The 22,534-nt window shown below is 53.6% G+C and overlaps 2 protein-coding genes across 5 annotated transcripts; both read right to left on the reverse strand.

The window, feature by feature from the left end:
• Window positions 1–3,327: 3,327 nt before the first annotated feature.
• IL18BP (interleukin 18 binding protein) lies at window positions 3,328–4,892 on the reverse strand. The gene is made up of 5 exons (XM_036380007.2): window positions 4,788–4,892; window positions 4,502–4,564; window positions 4,252–4,317; window positions 3,884–4,013; window positions 3,328–3,775 (listed from the first exon to the last, which is right to left on the reverse strand). Exons 1-5 carry the CDS (start codon window positions 4,795–4,797, stop codon window positions 3,589–3,591), a joined length of 456 nt encoding a protein of 151 aa, XP_036235900.1. The 5' UTR covers window positions 4,798–4,892; the 3' UTR covers window positions 3,328–3,588.
• A 1,045-nt stretch (window positions 4,893–5,937) lies between these two features.
• On the reverse strand, window positions 5,938–22,361 carry RNF121 (ring finger protein 121). Of its 4 annotated transcripts, none has more exons than XM_036379954.1 (9): window positions 22,254–22,361; window positions 16,348–16,385; window positions 14,365–14,506; window positions 12,447–12,601; window positions 11,863–11,970; window positions 11,317–11,437; window positions 9,233–9,366; window positions 7,547–7,648; window positions 5,938–7,237 (listed from the first exon to the last, which is right to left on the reverse strand). In XM_036379954.1, exons 1-9 carry the CDS (start codon window positions 22,344–22,346, stop codon window positions 7,117–7,119), a joined length of 1,014 nt encoding a protein of 337 aa, XP_036235847.1. In that variant the 5' UTR covers window positions 22,347–22,361; the 3' UTR covers window positions 5,938–7,116. The 4 variants fall into 4 exon arrangements, with proteins under 4 accessions (XP_036235847.1, XP_036235837.1, XP_036235855.1 ...); XM_036379944.2 differs by having other exon boundaries at window positions 7,547–7,673; window positions 9,217–9,366; window positions 22,127–22,302; XM_036379962.2 differs by having other exon boundaries at window positions 5,938–7,251; window positions 7,550–7,648; window positions 22,127–22,284.
• Between the last annotated feature and the right edge of the window lie 173 nt (window positions 22,362–22,534).

Consider the following 22,534-nt stretch of genomic DNA (forward strand, 5'->3'; position numbering starts at 1 on the left):
ATGGACCACTCCTATGAAATGCCCATAAAATGCCCTTAAAATGTCCACAAATGTTCACAAACTCACAGAATCACAAAATAGTTTGGGTTGGGAGGGACCTTAAAGCTCATCTTGTTCCAACCCCCTGCCATAAACAGGGACACCTTCCACTGGACCACGGTGCCCTCCAGGCCCCATTCAACATTGAACATTTCTGGGGATGGAGCATATACCTGCTCTTGTTTGGCCTTCTGGATGGCTGCAGTGCCTCCAGGAGTGTACCTGCTCTGTTGGGGGTTTATGCATGGCCACACACTTTGAGGTGTTCCAGCATGACCTCCAGCACAGCCACAGATGCTTCAAGGTGTACTTTCTCTGCCGTGGTCTTATCCTCGGACCACATTCCCTTCAGAAGTGCTCCTGCTGTACCATGGACATACCCACAGTCACCAATGCTTTGGGGTGTCCTGCTTCCGCATGGACACATCCACGGCCACCAATGCTTTGGAGTGTCCTGCTTCCACACGGACACATCCACAGGTCACAGTAAGCAGAAGCAGCCACTAATGAGAATCAGACTAATTTACAATAAGGCGAGCACAGGAGTCATGTGGTTTTACTTTCCCTTTCTCCTGGCCTCCAGGGCTGCCCTGGCCAGGCTCTCCTCACAGCAGATCTTACTCCCCATCCCAGTTGCACCAAGGGGACAGTGTGTCCTCCTCCCCACAGCTCCCCCAGCTGGATTCCTGCCCTCAGCCAGGGACAGTGCTGCTTGCACTTTCCCCACTATAGCAAATCCTTTGTGTGCCATCCCAGAGAGCCCCAGGAACCCTCCTCCTCGGTGTCCCCAGCACCTCCAACTCTCATCCCCCTGACACCCCATCACCCATGGATATCCCTCTATATCTGGTTGTTGTCCATCTCCCTGCTGGCTGATGGTGCCCTTTGTCTGGGGAGGACCCTGCTTCTGATGGACACAAACCCTGCCAGTATGTGCCGGTATGTGGGGGTGATGGGTGAGCATAGCCAAGTCACTGCTGCCAGCAAAGGAGGAGTCAGAGGTGGCTGAACACATGAGTGATAAAGTCTTGGGGGTTCACTTTGGCTTGGAATTGAGCCTGGGGGCCTAGCTGCAGGCTGCCATCCCAGTGTCAGGAGCATTGGCCCCATGGTCCCCCTGCTTTGTCTCTGATCCTCCAAGTGTGCTGTGCCCTGCTGTGCAGACCTGGGTACCCAGGGAGAGGTATTCCCGCTGACCTGAGCCACAGCCTATGCACTCCTCAGCAGCATGAGGGGACTGGGGCGAGCACCACATCCCCAGTCAGGAGCACCCTGCACCCATGCACCAGCATGTCTCCCCAAGGACATGCTGCTGCAGGCTTGTTCCTGGTGGGTCACACAGCAGGGCAGGTCTCAGCTGGTGCTGGCATCAGTGTCTGGGTCAGTGCCAGGACGTGTGTAGAGGAGGGGCTTTGCCCTCTGATGTAGCTGGGGTGCTTCCCCCAGCCTGCCTGCATCTCTCAGCAGCCCCTCCCAGGCCCCACCACCCTCCCTGACCTGACCTTGCTCCTGCTGCCACACCTCCCCAGCCACTTGTGGAACAACCAGTTGCTTCCCTGTCCACAGCACTGCAGCATCTGGGGGCTTCTCTTAGGGTGGCTCTGCCCACCAGGAAGCATCTGCTGGCCAGGACTCTGGCCATTGGTAGACCCCCACACCAGCAAGACCTCATCAAGGAGATGGTGCTGGACATGGCTCCCACCTTCTTAGCTACTACTGTGTCTAGGGGAGCATTCCAGTGTCACAAACCTATCCATGTTGGCTGCTCCACCTCCACCTCCCTCTGGAAAAAGGCAGTTGCCCTTCAACTGAGATGTCATCTTCATGATGGAGACCTGCTACAAGTCCCTACCGGGGACTTTTCCACGAGGACAAGGAGGTCCTCATCCTACTTTTCCAGATGTTTGAGGTCGCTGACATCACCCTCTTCCAGCTCTGTTTCCAACTGTGCTCAGCACCTCCAACTGTGATTTTGTGAGTTGATGTCCCTGCAGGACAGCATCTCCTGCCATTGGGCCACGGGGACATGTAGCAGGGAATGGTCCTGTCCCACCAGCTCTGCCAGGACAGGGAGGACTCAATCTTGGTCGTGAGGTGGGGTGTGCCATGAGCACAGGGCTTTGCACATCTCGGAGCTGCTGTGACCTGTGGTTTGCAGTGGGGTCTGTGGGCAGCAAAGTGTGACACAGTGTGACACAGCATGGCACAGTGTGACACGGCACGGCACAGTGTGACACGGCACGGCACAGTGTGACACGGCATGGCGCAAGATGGCAGGGCATGGCAGGGCTGGGTGCCATGCTGTGCAGTGAGGAGTGTGCTACTGCCATCACACCAGGCAAGGAGAAGGGGTTGGGGATGGAGCCACCAGCATGCCAGGGACAGTAGGACAGGATGGGGGACACAGAGGGTCCTGCATGGCAGGTATCTGTGCCCAGCTCAGCCTGGCCATAGTGCCAGTGTCCCCAGGACATTGATTGAGCCTGGCATGTGCCTTTGCTGAATGGCAGCTGTGGTGTCAGGATGCAGCTGTGTGTGGGGTCTGTGAGAGGGGATGGAGGCTGGAATTAACCGGGCTAGGGGGTACAGCAGGACTGCCTTGGGCAGGTCCCTGACCAGGTGGCTGCTCCATTGCTTGCCTTCTCCTGGCTCCTAAGAGTCACTGTGGGACTGGGGTGTTCCCAGGGGACTCCTGTGGCTCCCTGGGCTGAGAGCAGCTCATGGGGGCTGCATCTGGAGGCTTCTCCATCCCCTCCATCCCTATCCTTCCACATTCTGAGCATCCTGAAGTGTGATGTCCATAGCCCAGGGGTTGCTCAAGGGGTTTGGGATCTGATCCCCAGCGTGTCCCACAGCCCAGAGGAGTCGCAGCCCCCACAAGCACTTGGGGAGCAAGAAGGGGGCTGGGACACAAGAGCAGGGGCCCTGCCAGCACAGGATGGTTAAGGGGGCTGCCCCATGGAGCAGCAGATGGGACTCAGCAATGCCATGCTGAGGAACAGCCCCAACCCCCAAGTGCAGAGAGGGATGTGATGGCCCCATCTTCCACAGTGCCTGCAACCCAGGGCTTCTCCACCCACCCTCTCCTCCAGGGCAGGGCACAGCCATTGTGCCAAGTATTCCCTATGGCTCTCTAGCCCTTTGGAGGCTGGAAGGGGGTGAGGAATGGATCCTGCCCTTCACAGGCACCAGGGCTACCTCCTCTCCCTCCCTCCTCATCCCATGGGTGCCCTCTACACCCCTGGGCAGCACCATCCCCAGGATGCAGGTGACACTGGGCAGCCTTGATGTACTTTAATAAACTCTGGGGTCCCAGAGCCAGCTATGGGCAGAGCTGGTTCCAGCCCAGGCAGCGCTCCTGACTCAGCTTGGGGCACCAGGAGCCCCACTCACAATAGGGCCAGCACATGTGAGGCCGTGCAGTCCCCAAAGCAGGTCACAGAGATGGGCCTCCCTGGGGGTATCACACATGCATGCAATAGTGTGGGGCTGTCAGAGCAGGGATCTGCACTGCAGGGTGCTCACCCAGGATGGGAGCTGCCCTCTGGCTCAGCCCAGGCCCCCACTGTTCCCAGGGACAGGGGCTGGTGCTTGGGACGGCCATTGCACCTCCCTGGTGTCGGCACCGAGGGGACTGAGCACCACGCAGGTGAAGTTGGTGTGCAGGTGCTGCTTGTTGAAGGAGCTGAAGTGCAGGTCACGGTGTAGGACCCACCCCGAGCCCTGCAGCTCCTCTCTGTGAAGCCAGCAGGGACCAATCAGTGCCTACTCCAGATGGGCAGACCCAGGGGCCTTGTCCCAGCCTGGGATGCCCCGCTGTCACTGCCCCTGTCCCCATACTCACTGCACTGTCCCCTCACGCACAGCCCCGTCCGGGTGCAGGCTCTCCACGAAGAAGCCGTTCTCCAGCCAGTAGAGCAGCGTCATCTCTGGAAGCTCACTCAGTGCTTCACATGACACAGTCACACTCTCACCTGCAGCCACAGGGGGTGTGAAGGTCAGGGGGGGCTGCAAGGGTCCCCAGTGCCCCCCAGATACAGGCACAGCCCCCCTCCCTAACTAAGGGGAACGTTCCCCCACCTCATCAGCACCCTGAAATCTTGGCTGTGGCTGGAGGATTCACCTTGTGTCTGCTGGAGGCTGGCACAGGAGCTGAACCCCACTATAGCCTCCTCACCCCCAGGCCCTGCCATGGCCCCGAGGGTCTCTCACCTGGGCGAGGAAGCTCTGCTGGCATCTGCAGGGTGGTGATGCTGGGTGGCTGCAAGGCCATGGCACCTGGGGGAGCACAAAGGGGTGAGCTGGGAGGTTGAGAGTGACCCCAAGACATTTTTGTAGTGGGTGAGGAGGCAGAGTCCCACAAAGGGACGGAGGCACTACTCATCCCCAGATCCCTGAACAAGTCTCTTGAGGGGCAGAGAGCCCGGAGCTGACCTTAGGCTCCCCAGTACTCCCCACTTACCTGTGCAGCAAGCAGCCAGGCCCCAGCAGAGCAGGAGGATCCAGGCAGGGCTTTCCAGGGGCTCTGCAGACAAAAACGGAGCTCAGTGCTGGACACACAGGGATGCTCCTCATGAGCTTGGGATGGTTCCCCCAGCACTCCCTGAGCCTGGGATGGTCCGTGCTCTCAGCATCCTCCCAGCTGGCCATGGTAACCCACCCAGCATGCTCCCCCCAGGAGTCCCCAAGGCGACGGTCCCATACCCTCGTATCCGTCCAGCACCCCCCGAGTGTGGGATATCCCGTACCCCCCAGCATCCTCCTCCCGCGGTCACTCAGGGTCGCGGCCGGTGCCCCCCAGGGCTGTCCGCCCAGCGCTCCGGTACATACGGACAGTCCGCGGCTCGGGCACGGCGCTCAGTCAGTCAGCTCAGCTCGGCTCGGCTCGGCGGGGCTTTATGAGGCGGCGCGGGGAGGGGCGAGAGGCCGCCGTGACTCAGCGGGAGCCGCCCGCGCCCCGGCCCCGCCCCGCCACCGCAGAGGGACCCGCACCTGGACGCTGCTGTGTGTCGATGTCCATGTCCCCGAGCCCCCCGAACATGCCTTGTGTCCCCAGCACCCCATGCCCCCCGTGCTCTATGTCGCCTGCACCTGGGGATACACATCCCACATCCCTCAGGCACTCCCGTGATCGGCATCCATGACCGCCCCCGCCCCTGGGGGAGCATCCATGGGCTCGACAGGGATGTGGGACACAGCTGGGCCCCCCAGTGTCCAGCACATGGGGCGCTGGCTGAGTAACACAGGACTCTGAACAGGCTGGTTTGCTCCTCGATGCTTTGGGATCAGGGACAGGAGGAAGGTGGGTAAAGTCCCCAGGAGACTGAGTACGACAGTGGCTGGGAGAGGCTGGGTGTTGGCCCCTGGGTGTCCCAGCTCGGGGAGGACAGCTTAGCAGATAGAAACTGCCAGGGCTTTAGTTCTTGGCTGCAAGAAGCCATCTCCTATGTCCCTCAGTAGTCCCCCACCCCCAGAGCCAGCCCCTTGACAGCAGATGTGGTTTTGACAACCCACTGGTTACAAAACAGGCCCCACCCACTTCTCAGCAGCATCAAGGCTGGGAGCCAGTGTGGATACAGCAATAGGGCAGAAGCAGCTACCTGAGTCACAGGCCCTGACAAGTCTTGGAAAATAGTCCCTGAACTCCCAGTGAGTTTTGTTATCCATTCTCAGCAGAGGAAGAGGGTGACAGGAACAGGAGTGTTATCTTGGAGACCTGGCAAGTGCAATACCAACCAGCTTAGCTCTGGTTGCTACAGGGTGAAAGAAGTGAGCAGGGAATGCAGATGGGTGCTTGGTCATCATCCACCCAATATCTGTCCCCTAGGAGAGATGAAAGGAGGAACTTTCCATGCCCTGCAGCAAGGAAGACGATCAAGAAAAACCCAGGGCCACGTCTCCATTTCCAGGGCTCTTATTTTGGTGTTTGGCACAACACTGCAATGTGGTTTCACTCAAAAGAAAACTCAGAGGATTCAGCACGGTGCTGGGGTTCCCCAGGGGGAACACAGCCCACACAGCCATGTCAGCACTGTGACCACTTCCCAAATCCCCTGAGCCAGGAGCTGCCTTGTGCCCTCAGGGAATATGACTCAAGTCTCCACAAGCCAAAATACCACCGCTGGCCCTGGGATTGGGGACTTTACCCCACCCACTACCAAAAACTGAGCCCAAGACCACTTGCCCCAGCAGGACCTTGGCATGGCTCCTACCAGCAAGGCCAGGAGGATGTCATGGAGTAATGCTGGGGCAGGGAAACGCCAGCACCAGCCCAACCTTCACTCCATCCCTTTTATTCCAGTGCCAAGAGCAATATGCAGTGAGGGCGGACCTGCGCCCGGGGCAGGGGCACCTGCTCTTGGCTGCTCCTGACGTACCACCACCATCACCCACAAGGGCACGGAGAGGAGCAGCACTGGCCCCACTCCATGCCTTGGCTGACCCCCCCGCCCCCCCGAGCAGTCAGGGGACACTGCTGGACTCCAGGGAGGAACACAGAAAATTTGGGAGCATATAAAAGGGTTCCCCAAGGCAGAGCCCACCATCACCATGCTGGAGAGCAGCCTGGTTCCTGCTGGCATACCCGTGGCACCCAGAGCGGACCTGGCAGCTGGGGGTAGCCAGGTGACCTTCATCCCCTCTTTCAGGGCACTGGGCTCGAGCCTCTCCTCTGCAGCCCCCATATCCCATCCTCGCTGCCAGCAAGGCTGCTCCAGGGTGCTGGCGTTGGGAGCTGACAAAGCCTTGGCTCTTCTCTGTCATGGCCTCCCCTGACAGAGTGGCAGGAAGGAGCTGGTGAACAGCCCCCAGCCCAAAGCTCAGCCCAGCAGGGCGCTGCAAAGGGCTGGATAGGGACAGGGAAAGGGGACAAGCGTCTCTTTTTGGCTGCAATAGAAAGTTTTAAATATGCTCATTAAAATAATTGCTTTTTAAAAAAATCCTCCCCTAGCCCCAGCAGGAGGGGCCCTGATGTTGCTGTCCTTGGTGGTGGCCAAGGTCCTGAGAGGTGACGGAGCAAAGCCAGCATCCCTGGTGGCAATGTCCTCTCGTGGTTCCGCGGCTCCCCACCGCCTGCCCTTACTCCAGCCCCAGGATGTAGTTGATTCCCTGGACCAGTCCGATGATCACCGGCTGCCAGGCCACCAAGTAGCGCAGCCAGTCCAGCAGCTGCCCATACATGACGTGAGGCCTCTCCCAGCTGGGCAGGAAGGAGTTAAAGAGTCGTGGGGAAAGGGATGAGAGAAGCACAACCCACCCAGAAGCCACCCAAAAGCAGGGACAGAGAACACAGGTGCCCAGAGGGATGGACAAGCACCCAGGAAGGACAGACATGAGTCCTCATGGAGGGACAGCTGTGGCCAGGCTTGCCCTGGGTTTTGCAGGGTCTCTGCCAGAGCCACGTGCTGTAGAGACCTACTGAGGGTGCCAGGCAAGCCTCTCACCCCTTGTGTGCTCTACCCACTGCTTCCCTTCCCAAAGTGCTGGCTCCCAGCAGGAGAAAGGATACGGATTACTGAACATCCTCTTGAGATCCACCTTCTCTTTGCAGTATGGACACGTCTGCTTCTTGCCGACAATGCACCAGCCCCGGATGCAGAACTCATGGAACCTGGGGAGTGGCACGTTAAGGGGAACTGGAAGAAGAGGGGGATACATGGCTCAGTGCGGAGGAAACCACCAAGGCCAAGGAAGTCCCCCCAGAGCCATGGAAACATCCGCCCATGTGAGGATGGTGCATTGCACAACCACAGCCCTTTCCTAGAAGGTGCAGCAGCTTCCAGGACAGCGGAAGGAGCTCATGGGGCAGCAGAACAGAGCCAGGGTGGCAGCATGAAGGCCCTGACCCATGCATGGGCACCAGGGAGACTGAAACTCTTCAGTGATGGTGCCCAAGCACTGAGAAGGTTTGGACAGCCTGGGAGAGCTCTGTGAACTGCATGCATTTTGGAAGCCTTCTTCAAAGGCTTCCTGGAATTAACATTTAAGGAATTTCTCTGTAAGTAAGGGTCTGACTTACAAGTGCTTGCTATGCTCTGTCAAAAGGATTTGCACAACCTGAGCACAGCCTGAAGAAGTTACAGGAAAATATGAGGTGGCTGCAGATGACTCTGCCACGTACATTGGTGTCACAGAGCAAACAGACTTTTCCCAGAATATCTATGCTGCTCAAAACATGGAAGAATGCCAGGCAGCAGCAACAGGAGTCACTTCCTTGTCAGCCCTGGAGACATAGATGCAGGAGTGCCCAGCCAGCCATCACCCTTGAGGATCCAGGAGCACCAACCAGCTCCTCTGACAGCCACGCCACCCCAAGCTGCTGCAGTCCCAGGCCCTTGCACAGGGTCAGCCATAAATCTCACCAACAGCTCCCAAGAGTTAAATTTAGGCTCCTGTTCTGCCAGCATGACCTTTGCTCAAGCCCAGTTTGGAAACCACCTCGCAGGCAGTAACATACACAGTGCCAGAGGACATCCCATGTGTACACTGAGTCACCACAGGGAAAAAAACCCACGTGCCACCTCAGCTGGGACTGAGCACCAACTAGGACTTCCAGTTTCAAAACCCAGTTCTCATCAATCAGCTGACAGAAAGCGCTGAGTGAGTCCAGCGTACTGGAAACCCTGGAGGAGTTCTGGAGAAGGAGGAAGCTGCTGGGCTGTGGCCAGAGCAGGTAGCAATCAGCATGCCGGACCAGGGGGCTGTTTTCAGAGGGGGCCAGCAGTGTTTCCCCACAGTTCTTCCTTATAGACACTCGGACCCACTGCAATGCATCTCTGATGAGGGGCCAGTGTGGCATGGAGCAGGGATGCCTCTTGTCCTGACCTCACACCATCACCTCTGCCAGAATATCTGCTGGGGGCACTGCCAGGCAGATGGGTCACAGCAGATTTGTCAAAAGCAGGTAAAAGCTGAGGTGCAGCTCCATGACTCGGCAGAGGGAGCTGGGGATGAGAAGGAAGAGGAAACAACCACTTGGGAGTGGCAACGAAGTAATTTCAGGGACACCTCTTCCCATGCCAAGTCAGTGATGACACAGGGACAGATCACATGCAAAGTCAGCTGGACAGCCTCGCTTCCCAGAACAGGCATTTCTTCACCCAGCACGGGAGAAGCCGTGGGGCAGGAGCTCCCTGCTGCCCACCCCAGCGTGGGGCCAGTGAGGCAGGGGGCTGGCACCTGCAGAGAAGGATACACGTGGTTGCAGGAGAGGCGGTAGGTGTTCTCAATGATCCCTTCCTCGTTGACATCCACGAAGATCTGCTGGCCGCAGACGGCGCAGACGCTGTCAGAGAGGTGCTTGGTGGGCATCCCTGAGGCGCTGTAGAACTGAGCGGGGGCAGAGCAGAGGGAGAGCAGTGACAGTGGCAGGCCATGTGTCCCACACCCGTGCTGGCACAGCTAAGCTCTAAGGAGGGCTGGGCTCAGCTCCCCACGAGTCCAGCCTTGGCCTTTGGGGCTTAAAAACCTTGTTACAGGTCCGGCTGTGGGAACAACTACAACAGGACAGCTGCTCAGTGATGCAGTGGCCCGTCACACCCGAGCCCCGTGCACACCCTCCCCATGTCGAGGGGCCAGCCCTCTCTGCTCCTCAACAGCCAGGTGGGTTTTCAGCTGCCTGCCAGGGCCATGCACCCAGGGCAGAGACTGGGAGAGAGAGCGGGACAAGCTGGAGGTCACAGCTTTGATCCAAAATAACAACTTTGGGCTGCCAGTCAGATAGAGCCCCCACCTCCAGCCCTGCAGGTCCCTGACTCTCATTCAGCAAAGCACAGAGAGAGCAGCCACCCCTCTCCATTTCCCAGCCTCATGGCTCAGCACAGGGCTGACATAACACAGAGAGTGTGGTCACAAAACCAGGTCCCACACACTCCAGCTTCAAGGGACCCCTCGGGATCATTGAGTCAAACTCCCTGCTCCACTACCTAAACCATATGACTAAGGGACTTTTTGAACTCTGGCAGACTTGATGACATGATCATGTCTCTGGGGAGCCTGTTCCCTCTGGGTAAATAACCATTACCTCATGTCCAACCTGCACCCCCCCAATTCAGCTTCACTCCCTTTCCGCATGGCTGGACAATCACCTCCCCTGGCCACATATTGATGATGTGCCTGATGCACCCCAGGACACAGTTGGCCCCTTTTAGCAGTCAGGACACACTACTGGCTCATATTCAACTTGGTGTCAACCCTAACTCCCTAATTCCTTTCCATAGAACTCTCTCTGGACTCTTGTTCCCAAATTTGTACCTATAACCAGGATTACACCATCCCAGGCAGGGAATCTGGCCCCTGTTAAATTTCACACAGCTGGAGCTTGCCCAGCTCTCTCTCCAAGGAGGTCACAGCTCCTCCTGGTTTAGTACCATCAGCAAAACATGCCTCTGGCAGAGCCCTGGCACAGCTTTGCTCTGAACATCCAACAGAGCCCTGAGAATCTAAGAGACATCCTGTGCCAAGGTGTCCTAGTGTGGCAGGCCAGGGGCTGGAGCAGAACCTCAAGGAGCAGCAGCAGAAAGCTCAGAAAGATGGAAACACAAAGTCCAAGACCCTAAACAGCTGCTGAAAAGAAGAAACATGACCTACTCCACTGGTGTCCTGGGTCATGTATTTTTGGTGGAGTGGGTTATTTTGATACCAAGTGAGTGGGCTACAGATTTTAGGCCACTGCGTCCTCTGTCCACAGGGACAGCTAAAGTTGCAGCAGGTACAAGGAAGGAAGCCCACAGTGTGAATCCTTCCCTGGTGGCTGCAGGTCACAAGTTAATGCAAGCACAGTGGTGTCAGAAATGGGAGTGTTCATTGGAGATTTTAAATGCCCAGGAAAAGAAATATTTGTCAGTTTTTCAGGGCTAAACAAACCATTCCACTTCTCCATAGAATCAGAAAATGGCTTGGGTTGGAAGGTCACCCAGTTCAACCTCTTTCCATGGGCAGGGACACCTTCCACTAATCCAGGTTGTTACAAACTCTATCCAATCTGGCCTGGTACACTTCCAGGAGATGGGGCAGCCACAGCTTCTCTGGGGAATCTGTGCCAGTGTCTCACCACCCTCAGAGGAAAGAACTTCTTGTCCTGGAGATGGAACCCTGCAGAGGCTGCGCTCTTCAGGAAGGATCTCAGAGCAACTCTTATTATATTAGATCCAGCGACCCTTCCTTGAGGGGGGAATTCCCATTTGAGGGGAGCCAAAGCTGCTGCAGAGCCCAACACGTTTCAGGCCTCCTGATACGGGGCACAACTCTGGCCTGGGGTACAATCCACCGTGAACTCACCCCGATGGTTGAGGCCATGTAATCCGCACACATCTCAGCAAAGTCCCGTTCCAGCACTCCATAGTAAAGACCATAGAAGAGGAGGGAGATGCCAAAGTCCATCGCATCTTCTGGTTTGATTCTACAACAGAAAAACCAGCAACAGGGTTTTTTGAGGGCAAAGCCACTGTAATCCTATTCTAGAGAATGTATTACTCAGAGAAGCAGTCAAACTCTCTAACGATGAAGCTGGTTTGGGCTTGAGTCTTCTGCCACCACCCATGGACTGGCTGCTTCTTGCAGTATAGCAAAAAAAAAAAAAAAAGCCACTGCTGCCCCCAGAGCTGGGGGAGCTTCCAACAAGTGAGCTGGAAGAAGGGCTCTCCAGCAACCCAGACCAGTTCAGGTACCAGCATCCTGTCATCCTCCCAGGAGTGAAAGGACACCCCAATAGTGTCTTTGGTCTCGTTAATCATTGCCAAGTAAACTGATTTTCCAGAGTAATAGCCAAAGGTGTGTTCCATGCCATTGATTGCCCCAGGAGTGGGAGCTGAAAGATTCACTCACCTGAATAATAGGTTAAGTCCAAAAAGCGTAAACATGACAGCCATGTACCCCACGATCCCAGTGGCATAGCTGATCTTGTATATTAGTAGAAACCATTTATAAACCAGTCTGTAAAGCATTAAAACAAAGAATTTCATTACTTCATTTTTCCCTGAATGAAAGTGTGCCAATCATCTGAAGAGTTTTATTTTTCACACCTGTTGTGTTTTTGCAGACACTTCACCTACCCCTACACACGGACAAGAGCTTTACATTCCTAATTCAACCTGTCACGGGCTGCTCACAGTCTTGACTTCCAACTTGAAACCTCATGATCTCCAAAGGCCATAAGGAAGCGTGCTGCATGCTGGGAATGCCCTGGGTGAGGACACCACCCCACATGGACTCCACCTTTCCACCCCCCACCCAGGCACCAGGTATATTGGGCTGGCTGCCAGCTAAGTGCTTCACACTCTTTCACATGAGCAGGGCTCTCACACTGCCAGGGTGCAAAGCTCAGCACACATCTGTGCAGGAAAACTGGAAAGAGATCCTTGCAATGGTTACCCTGGGGCTGAGGAGTTTCCCAGGAACAGCAGACAAACCTGGGTGTTGTCTGTACCAGAGGCTTTCGAGTTGCCCGGAAGGTGACAAAAGCTGTGACTGCTGAGAAGAGCACCCAGATCACCAGGAACCGCCACCAGTTCAGCTTGATAGTGAAATACAGAGGTACTACCCACATCTGGAAGAGGGTCACCATCTGCACAAACAGAGCAAAGGCATTTGGAGCTTGTTCTCTGCTCCTCAGACACCAGAAGCACACTGTCAGCCGTAGCAGCCATTCTCCTGCCTGCATCAAATGGCCCTGGATTGCACCAGGAACCTGGGGTGGTTTGACCTGTGGCACCTAGAGAAGAGCTCAAAGCTCAGCACATGAGTTGGATAGGGGAGGGAGGGAGGGAGGGAGGGAGGGAGGGAGGGAGGGAGCTCTGAGGGAGCTGGGGAGGCTCAGCCTGGAGAAAAGAAAGCTCAGAGAGGACCTTCCTGCTCTCTGCATCTACCTGGAAAGAGGTTATAGCCAAGTGGGGCTCTGTCTGTCCTCCCAGGAAACAAGTGACAGGACACTAGGAAAAGGCCTCAAGTTTTTCTAGAGAAGGTTAAGGTTGCATATTGGGAAAATTTCTTCCCAGAAAGGGTGGTGAAACCCTGGCACAGGCTGCCTGAGACAGTAATGGAGTCACCATCCCTGGAGGGATTTAAAAGCTGTGCGGATGTGGAACTTGAGGACAAGGTTTAGTGCAGGAGTAACAGCTGGACTCAATGATCTCACAGGGCTTTTCCAACTCACAGTTCCGTGGTTTTGTGAGGGAGTCAGAGGCAGCAGCCACATGGTTTTTGGGAGCAAAGGGTACAGCTGGCAGGAGAACACAGAGGAATCATATCCAGAGGAATGTATGGGAGATGATACACACAACTAGTTGTTGTAAGGCAGCTACATAAACCTTCACCTTCCCAGGATCCTAACACTGCAACCACAGACACCTCGGACAAGAATTACACAAGGCAAGAAGGTTTTGGCTTGCCTCTGCATTACAGCCTATTCCCAAAAGAATCTACAGCTGTGCAGCTGAGCTCCCACTGTGCTGCTGGAGGGAAACAGGCAAATAGGTTTGGTTTAAAGTTCACAGAGGACTACAGGTGCTACCTGGAAACATTAATCAATATTATTACTATGACCAGGAAGTTGCTTCATGCAACTAACGGACCCAGACAAGCTGGTGGCATCAGCAAGTGGCAGGTCTGCTCAGCAGAGTGCTGCAGTGTAGGAAAGGCATTTTGTGCTGTTCTTGTGAGGCAGTGAAGGCTTCCTGAAGATAAGGAAAGCCCCGTATCTCTCTCGAGGAAGACACCAAGGCTGTCACCATGGCGACGTGATGAAGGAGAGAAAGTTAAGAGATACAGACTTTAGCTGGCTCACAGAATTATGTGGCTCCTTTTCACCTATTGAGAGTTTTGTTTCTTTCTTATGACTGATGGGCAGTGAATGTGTCTGTTAAATAAATGCAAATACCTTGAAAAACTATAAAGGCAACACATTGCTATAATAAATTGCTCTTGTGCACCCTTCTGATGGAGTCTTGGTGCTTTGTGCCGTGTCATGCTCTATAGACATCACAGCAATCATCAAACCCAGGCTGCCAGCAGCAAGAAGCCCCCATTGCTTCCAAGGGAGCAGCCACAAAATGCAGCTTCGCTCAGGACACCCGCCAGTATCTGCTTGTCCATCCCTGATTGAAAGCACTAGGTCACACTGAGTTATCTGCATAATTTCCAACAGAAACCTGAGGCCTTCCGAATCATCCATCCTCATCCTCAGCTGGAATCCCACATGTGCTGGGAGAAACAAGGGAATCAACACCAGACAATAGTAAAACCAGGAACACTTTCCTCATCAGCAAAAGGAGGGCATTGCTCAGCGCCCCCACACAGTGTGGGAGGCAGACTGGCTGTGGGGTAACTTACATTGTAGGAGCGAGGGTGCCGCTGCTTCCACTGCACCAGGAGGAGCTGTGCCACCACGAGGGTGGCGATGAGGATGAGCACCATCTCGGCATGCATCGCCTCGTGCCCGCGGTGCTTGGCGTGCATCCGGACGTGCTCCACCCTGCAACAACCAGGAAAAGGAGGCTGAAGAGCACACTGGTGCAGGCTGCATGCTGGGCTACAAACACCTCAGGAGAGCCAGGAAGAGCAGATGGAAAAACAGCACTACGAAGAATTGTGTTTGTGAACAATCCAGAGGGGAAGGGACAAAAGGCTGCTCTGAGACCAGCTCATTTCTACACTGTGAAAGCCAAGAACACCACCTTGCCCATCTGAGCATGAAGGAGTGGAGAACTCCCCCCAGGTGTACCTGAACTAATGAACACGGAGTGCACTGTCAGCATAACTTGCAATCCCAGAATGGGCAAGGTTAGAAGGGACCACCAGTGGGTCATCTCTCCCAACCTTCCTAATCAAGCAGTGCCTTCCTGGAGCACATTGCAACTGTTTGACCCAGAGTGTATGCTAATTCTCAATATCAAACCCTCAGCCCAGTTTTGGAACCACTAACACTGTTCTCCCTCTTGTCCAAAGGCTGGAAGGGTCAGGGTGGAGAGCAGGAGGAACAGCTGACATCTGGTAAAACCCCAGCAAATTGCTTCTCTCCATCCTGAGCATTCTGGAACAAGTGATTTCCAGCCTGATACTCACCAGACACCTGGGGTTTCTTTGCCCAGCTTGTGCTGTTTGACCAAAAAACACAGTGGAATTAAGAACTGACAGACACTGATGAGGTCCCCTGCCAGTCATCTCCTCTTGAGGCTGAACAGCCCCAGCTCCCTCAGCCTTTCCCCATAGGAGAGATGCTCTGGTCCCCTCATGTGCTCTTGGCCCTTCTCAAGCTCTTTTACCCTTCTCTGCAGCCTCCACAGGACCCATTCCAGGAGCTCCATGTCTCTCTTGTCCTGAGGAGCTCAGAACTGGACACAGCACTCCCAGAGGTGCCTCAGCAGGGCTGAGTAGAGGGGCAGGATCACCTCCTTTGACTAGCTAGCAATGCTATTCCCAATACATCTTAGAATTCCACTGGCCTCCTTAGCCCACAGGGCACTGCTGGCTCAGGGACAGTTTGCTCTCCACCAGTACCCCAAGGCCCTTCTCCACAGAGCTGCTCCAGCAAGTCAGCCCCCAGCCTGTGCTGGTACAATACTGAGAGTCAAGTCTAACTGTGATTTTCAATAAGCATCTGGATTAAATTGGTTTTGCTAAGGAAAAAAGAGGAATTTTTCAAGCCCCTTATTATAAGGCAGATATTGAAGGGCTGGAGGTTGTCCAGAGAGGGGTAAAAGAGCTTGAGAAGGGCCAAGAGCACAAGTCTGGTGAGGAATGGCTGAGGGAGCTGGGGAGGCTCGGCCTGGACCAAAGGAGGCTTGGGGGGACCTTCTTGTTCTCTACAAGGCCCTGACAGGAAGGTGGGCCTAGGTGGGGGTTGGGCTCTTCTTCCAGCTAACAAGTGATGGGACAAGAGTAAATGGCCTCAGGTTGTGCCAGGGGAGGTTTAGGATGGATATTGGGAAAATTTCTACACAGAAAGGGCTGTCCAGCCCAAACACAGGCTTGTGGTGGGGTAGTGGTGGAGTCCCCATGCCTGGAGGGATTGAACAGACATGTAGATGTGGCACCTGGGGACATGGTTTAGTGGTGACCTCGGCAGTGCTGAATGGTTGGACTCTATGATCTCAGAGGGCTTTTGCAACCTTAACTATTTTGTGATTCCATATTTAGCAGCAGTTTAAAAGAAAAAAACTATTGCCGTCTAAGACAGTCCATACTTCCCCCCATCAAAAAACAGTGATCCTTTCCTGCCCCACCGTGATCACAAGCTGTGCTGCTACTGCTTGCTCTGCTCAGTAGCAGGAGCTCAGTTGAGCTGTGTGCTCCAAATCAGCTCCCAAAACTCACCTCCATCTCTCCTCTGGGGACAAGTGTGAAAGATCAATCTACAGAGAAAAAAAAACATCCATGAAATCAGCTGCTGGGAAACTCTGGATTCAGATGCTTTAAATAAGAAACCTCCAGATGCCCACAGTGCCAGCACAGCCCAGAGCTGTCCTTCACCTTCCCAGGAAGAGCAGCAACTCTCCCTGCTCCTCCACCTTACTTACACTCCTGTATTTTATTGGAGCCAAGGCTCTGTCCAACATCCCATGTGACCAGAACAAAAGGACTGGCTTAAATCCCACATTCACAACCCAGCCAGAGGTCTCAGGGCAGAGTGGTGATCCCAGTGAAGCCAATGCTCCCACCAGTGGTAGGAGGCCAAAATCCCACTAGGCTGCAGGACAGGGGACAGTATGTCACACACCAGCAACAAATCAATGCCAATAAGATTTCAAAATCACAGTAAAAGAAAAATTTAGGCCTTGTTTTGCTGAGATAATTGGAAATTCCTCTCAAACATCACAGGCAGGAGCTACAGAGAGCAAGGGGAGCTGCTGTTATTAGTGATGATTGACAATGGATACTTGTATCCCATCTTCTCCAGTAAGATTCACAAAAACGTGAATACTCTCACTTTTGGACAGGGGAGGAATAACGGGACCTTTAACACCGCATTTCTGCTTTCACCTGGAGCTTTATATAGAATCATAGAACCACAGAATGCTTTGTGTTGGAGAGACCTCAAAACTCATTTTCCTCCAACCCTCCTCCCATGGGGACACCTCCTCTAGACCAGGTTGCTCCAAGCACCATCCAACCTGCTCTTGAACACCTCCAGGGATGGGGAATTCACAGCTTCTCTGGGCAAAACCTTCCCTTGATATTGTGAAAAGTGCATATGATATGGCTCTACACAGATATTTACTACATGTATTTTGTTGTATTGATTAGTAGTGCTGTACTAACATTTTAGTAATATGATAAATGTAGTCTTGTAGTTAAAAGGTAACTTTTGAAGTTAAAATACGAACTATGTAAGTGGGATTTTTTTTAAGAAAAGAATGAGGCACTCACACCTGATAGCAGCCACAGGACACCTAAATCTTTCAGAGAAAAAGAATTTATTGTTCTCTTATCAAAAGAAATGAACTTCTTCCCACCTCGAAGGCGCCGTCAGGATTCAGGAGGAAGAAGTTGACACTGACCAGACAGAATCCTGTGTTTGAACGGAATTTATGCATCATATATGAGGTGTATGAATATGCAACAGGCTATTGCTTTTAAGGGTTAATCCTCTGTTAATGGGTGTCCTTTTTCGGGCTTATGTTGCCCAGAAGAAGGTACCTGGACTGTCGGTAACTCTTTGTCTTTATTGTCTCATATTGTCCTAATTCAAATTGTCAAATTATCATTACTCTAATTATATTACTATTTTTATAACCATTTTATTACTATTAAACTTTTAAACTTTAAAAGCAAGTGATTGGCGTTTTTCACAGTATCTTCACCTAACTGCTGAGGAGCCTCCAGCATCCCTCATGTCCCCACCCAGGGTCACTGAGCAGGCAGCACACCCTGACCACGGCACTGGGGAGGGAATCCCACAGCTCTTCCCATCACCTTTTCCTGGTGAGACACAAACTCAGATTCGATCAAGAGCAGCTCATCTGGGCTGGGAACATACATGTGGGGTTTACAAATCCTCACAGTGCAGGAGACACTCCAGTTTTGCTGAGGCACTGGAGATGAAGGCTGGAAACAAGCCATAGACTTGTTTCCACAAACACAGACTGTTATCACTCTTTCCTGCACGCACCAGAGATGTGTACATAGGAACCAGCTCCACCTCACCCCACTGGGTACAGGGCCACAGGCTTGGATCCAACCTTTATGCTGGGGCAGCAGTCACCTCACCTGCCTGCTCACCATCACCAGCACACAGGTGTCTGCAGCAGCAGCTCTGATCACAGCCAGACTCAGCTGAGGATGCACAGCTGCCTTGTTTCCTCTGTGACACCTAATTTTACCCCAGGGTGAGGAGGTAGGGAAAAACACAGCACAGCAATCCATCTGCCTGATGTGGAACATCTGCTGAGCTTCACCCCAGAGCAACACCTGCAAGAAATTCACCCCTTGAGAATCAAGGCCTGAAGAAACACTCCAGGACTTAGATGCAAAATCTAAAGCTATGAAAATCCTTGTTAGAGCTCACTGAACTGTGTCAGAAGCCAAGGGAAGGTGGTGACAACCTGACACCAAGATGTCACCAAATTCCCCAGCACCTCTGTTCCTAAAGCAGCCACATCCAGATCCATCAGTTCAGTAGTTGCAATGTAATTTGGAGCAACAACTGCTCCAAACAAACAGGAAAAAAGGAGATTTTAAAATGTTTGCTGGTCACTGCACACAGCAGACTCTGAGAATCCCCTAGTGCTTGCTGGCTCCAGCACAGGTCAATCCCTCTACAAGCTCTGAGAGTCACCCTGGTGCTCCTACTGCCTCCCCCCATGAGACCCCCACTCCTCCCAGGCCCTGCCCCCACCCTTGCTGGATGAAGATGTTTGACAAGCACCTTCCAACCACAGCAATAATCTGCATTTCTATACAGTGGCTCAGCTTGCTCCTTTGTACCACACCAGCAACCACTCCACAGTGTTGGTCCCATCTTAGAGACTGGGATATTCACCAGCCTCTTTCCTTTGGCATCTTCCCTGAATCTCCAAATTCTTCCAGCAAATGCATTCAAGATGCCTCAGCTCCAAATCCTGTGGAAACACTGCTGGCATTGCTCAGAGCAGGCTTCTCCTGAGCTGTGCTCCCAAGCCAATCAGGGATCCGTGGCCCTGGACACAATTTTCTCTCAAGTACAAGGAGTGAGCTTCACCAGATTCCCCAGAGCTCAAAGCTCCTGAAATAACTTTATTAAGGGGGGGCCAGGACATGACAGAAGGGATGTTGAGAGGGATCTGATGACTGTCAGACAGGACTTGGCAGAGCAGCCACCCTGAGCCAGACCTTCCAGTTAACCCCTCCTTGATCTGCACACTCTCTTAGCACAAAAGTTTTGGATTAGAGGTAAAAATGCACAGGAATAGTGAAGGAAGCACCTGCTCTTGCCAGCAAGCATTCATTCCACTTCTAGTTTGGGGTTGTCTGATTTTAACATGCAGTTTTTGTGTCTTTTGAGTCTCTTTCTAACCCCAACAGCTAGGTAGAAGAACCTCTACTCCTAAATCTCCCTTTACCAAGAGGGGTGTAGCCATGATATTTTCTGAAAAATCCCTTTGCTGGGATTTTTCTCCTGAGAAACCTCAGAGGAAAAGAAAAACAATAATTACCTGCTGCTGTGGAATGCAACGGGCGCATCTTTGATTGGTCTCATGTGGTTGTTTTTAATTAATGGCAAATCACAGTCCAGCTGTCTCGGACTCTCTGGGAGTCACGAGCTTTTGTTATCATTCCATTTCCTGTCCTTCAAGCCTTCTGATGAAATCCTTTCTTCTATTCTTTTAGTATAGTTTTAATATATCATTTTTTTATATTATAATATGTATCATAAAATAATAAATCAGCCTTCTGAAAAATGGAGTCAAGATTCTCGTCTCTTCCCTCATCCTGGGACCCCTGTGAACACCACCACAGAGGGGTTTGACAAGAACATTTAGGGTGACTGAAGGAGTTGAAGATCAGCTCTACCAAGTGTTCAACATCAGCCTACTCCTGTTTCAGCATCCTTCAGCTGCCACACCAACACTGGACCCAGTGTGCTACCAACTACAGCTCTTAGACAAACTTTTTGTTTTAAAGAAAAGGATTTAAGAACAGTTCTTCTGTTCTCTGTCTCCTCTGTAATTCATGATCCTCTCAAAAACCTCTGCCTCCTCCAGGTGATGACTATGAGAAACTGGATATCAAGGACTAAAGTCTAATCCTCTCCTGGGACGTGGCATCGTGGCCTTTGGAAGAACCTTGTGCCACTCCCTGGTTTCCTACAGGAGCTGTTGCCCCAAAGCCTCCACAAACCTGTGATCCCCACCACTGGGACAGTCACAGAATAATCTCCTCGAGAAAACCACAAGGACTGTTGATATGGATAACAGCAAAGCTGGAGCACACATTCCTTCCAGCCCAGGGAGCTGGGAGGATCTCTGGGCAAACACACAGGCTGCTGTGAGCTGACTGTAATCCACTTATGCTCTAAATCTCCAAAGGAGGCAAGAAGAATGCCTTGAGGATGGAGAATAAGCAGTTGCTGATTTCAGCTCAAAGCTCCAGAGCAAAAAACAGCCCTGATCTCACTTTCCCATTGCCCCAACTTCAGTCTCTGTCTCCCAGCACCTACCAGGAATAACCTGAAATAAGAGGAATATAAACTTCCACAGTGCTGTAAGTGCAACCAAGGCAGGTTGGGATGAGGCATATTCTTTAGTGGAAGACTGAAAAGATTTTTTTTGAATCTCAATTCTGCATTTTTTCTGCTCATAAGACACAGGAAAAATGGAGCAGGGAGCAGAAATCTCCCAACTGATCAAACATTTGGATAACTGGAAACTAAACCTTTGCCTCGGCACAGGCAGAGCCAGGGCCATGGGACACTTGGCTTTATTCTGGTCCCCACCATGAGTGGCTCATCAGCAAACTGCTCTGCCCAAAGAGCTGCCAAGACCTCAGGACAGCACAAGCAGATAGGTTTTGCTCCAACAATTTATGGAATCACAGGGATAAGCAGTCCTATGTGCACCTCTTCATTCGCTGCCTCCTTGTGATGCCCACTCTGCCAGGCCCTGATGGAGTGAAAAGTGGGAATTTCACTTCTGAGGATCAGAGATTTGGATCTTCCACATTTTTACATACAAAGTCACCAAGGAGTATCTTAAAATATAACCAGCAGCAACTCAAGAGTGACTGATCTGGGATTCAATCCTCCCATCACCCCACTGCACCGCTCTCCAGCAGCAACACAAGGCACAGGGCAGAGGTACAAGCTCCCACAGCTCAGCCACGCACTAGGGAATCTCCACAACTGGGCCCTGACAGGAATCTTCTCCAAAACAACCACCAGCATCTGACAATTTTTAAGCCACACCACCAATTCTTGAGGAAAGGCACAAAATATTACCTGACTCTACAAGCTAAGTGAACTTAGGACCCCTGTGCAGCTGCTCCCACGGTGCAGACAGGATGGAACCAAGTTCTCCTGGTTCTTTACCGGTGGGAAAAAAAAACACCTCCCAAGCACGAAGCACAGGGGACGGTGAAAAGCCACTGCAAAGCCCGGGGCAGCAGTGCCGGAAAGTGGCACGTACCTGTGACAGAGCACCCACCCTGCTTCCAATTCCATCTTTCCAGACAGATTTTTTTCCAGTTCTGTAATTTTTCATCCCCAGGAATATTTAAAGCCAGCATGGGAACAACAGCGATGCCTCCATGGCTGCCCTCCTGCCCCCAGAGCCCGCACTGTCCCTGCCCCATGGCCCCTCCGAAGCTCCCAGTGCCACCCTGCCCCTGTCCTCCCACACCAGGATCCCCCCCGCCCTAACACTCCCCACACCCATTTCCCCAAAGCTCTACAAGCTCAAAGTGACTCAGAGTCGCCCCTGTCCCATTCCAGGCACCCTCCGAGGCCCTCAGCGCACATGCCTACCCCGTTCTCCCGGACCCCGCGTCCCTCAGGCCCCACGTCCGCTGTGTCTGCCCTTCACAGAGCACCCCACGACGCTGAAGCAGCCCGTCCGCGCCTCCCCTCCCCAGCCCGACCCGGTTCGGCCCAAACCGCGCCTCGCCAGCCCCATGCCCGCACCTCCTCCGCCTCACGCTCAACGGGGCCGCCAACCTCCACCTCCAGCACAGCCGCCATCTTGCCCCGCCCCCTCCAGTGGCCAGCCACTTCCTCCGCCGCCCGCCAATCACCGGGCGAGGTGCCGCACCTCGAGCCAATTGCTGGGCGCGGCGCTGCCCCGGCCACCAATCAGGCGAGGGGAGGAATGGAAGGGCTGCCGGACACGCCCCTCCGGGCGCATAAGATCGGTGAGCTGTCACAGCCGCCCGCTGGCTCCTGTGTGTGGGCCCGCAGCGGGACGCGTGACCTCGGTGGGCAGCACCAGTGGCACAAACCGCCTCGCACCGCCGTGCCCGCAGTGCCGCTGCTGCTCTGCCCCTGCCCCCGCCCGCCCCTCTCCACCACCGCCGCGCGCTGTTCCGGACAGGG

This window comes from Molothrus ater, chromosome 2 (genome assembly GCF_012460135.2).
Source record: "Molothrus ater isolate BHLD 08-10-18 breed brown headed cowbird chromosome 2, BPBGC_Mater_1.1, whole genome shotgun sequence".
NCBI classification, from domain to species: Eukaryota; Metazoa; Chordata; class Aves; order Passeriformes; family Icteridae; genus Molothrus; species Molothrus ater.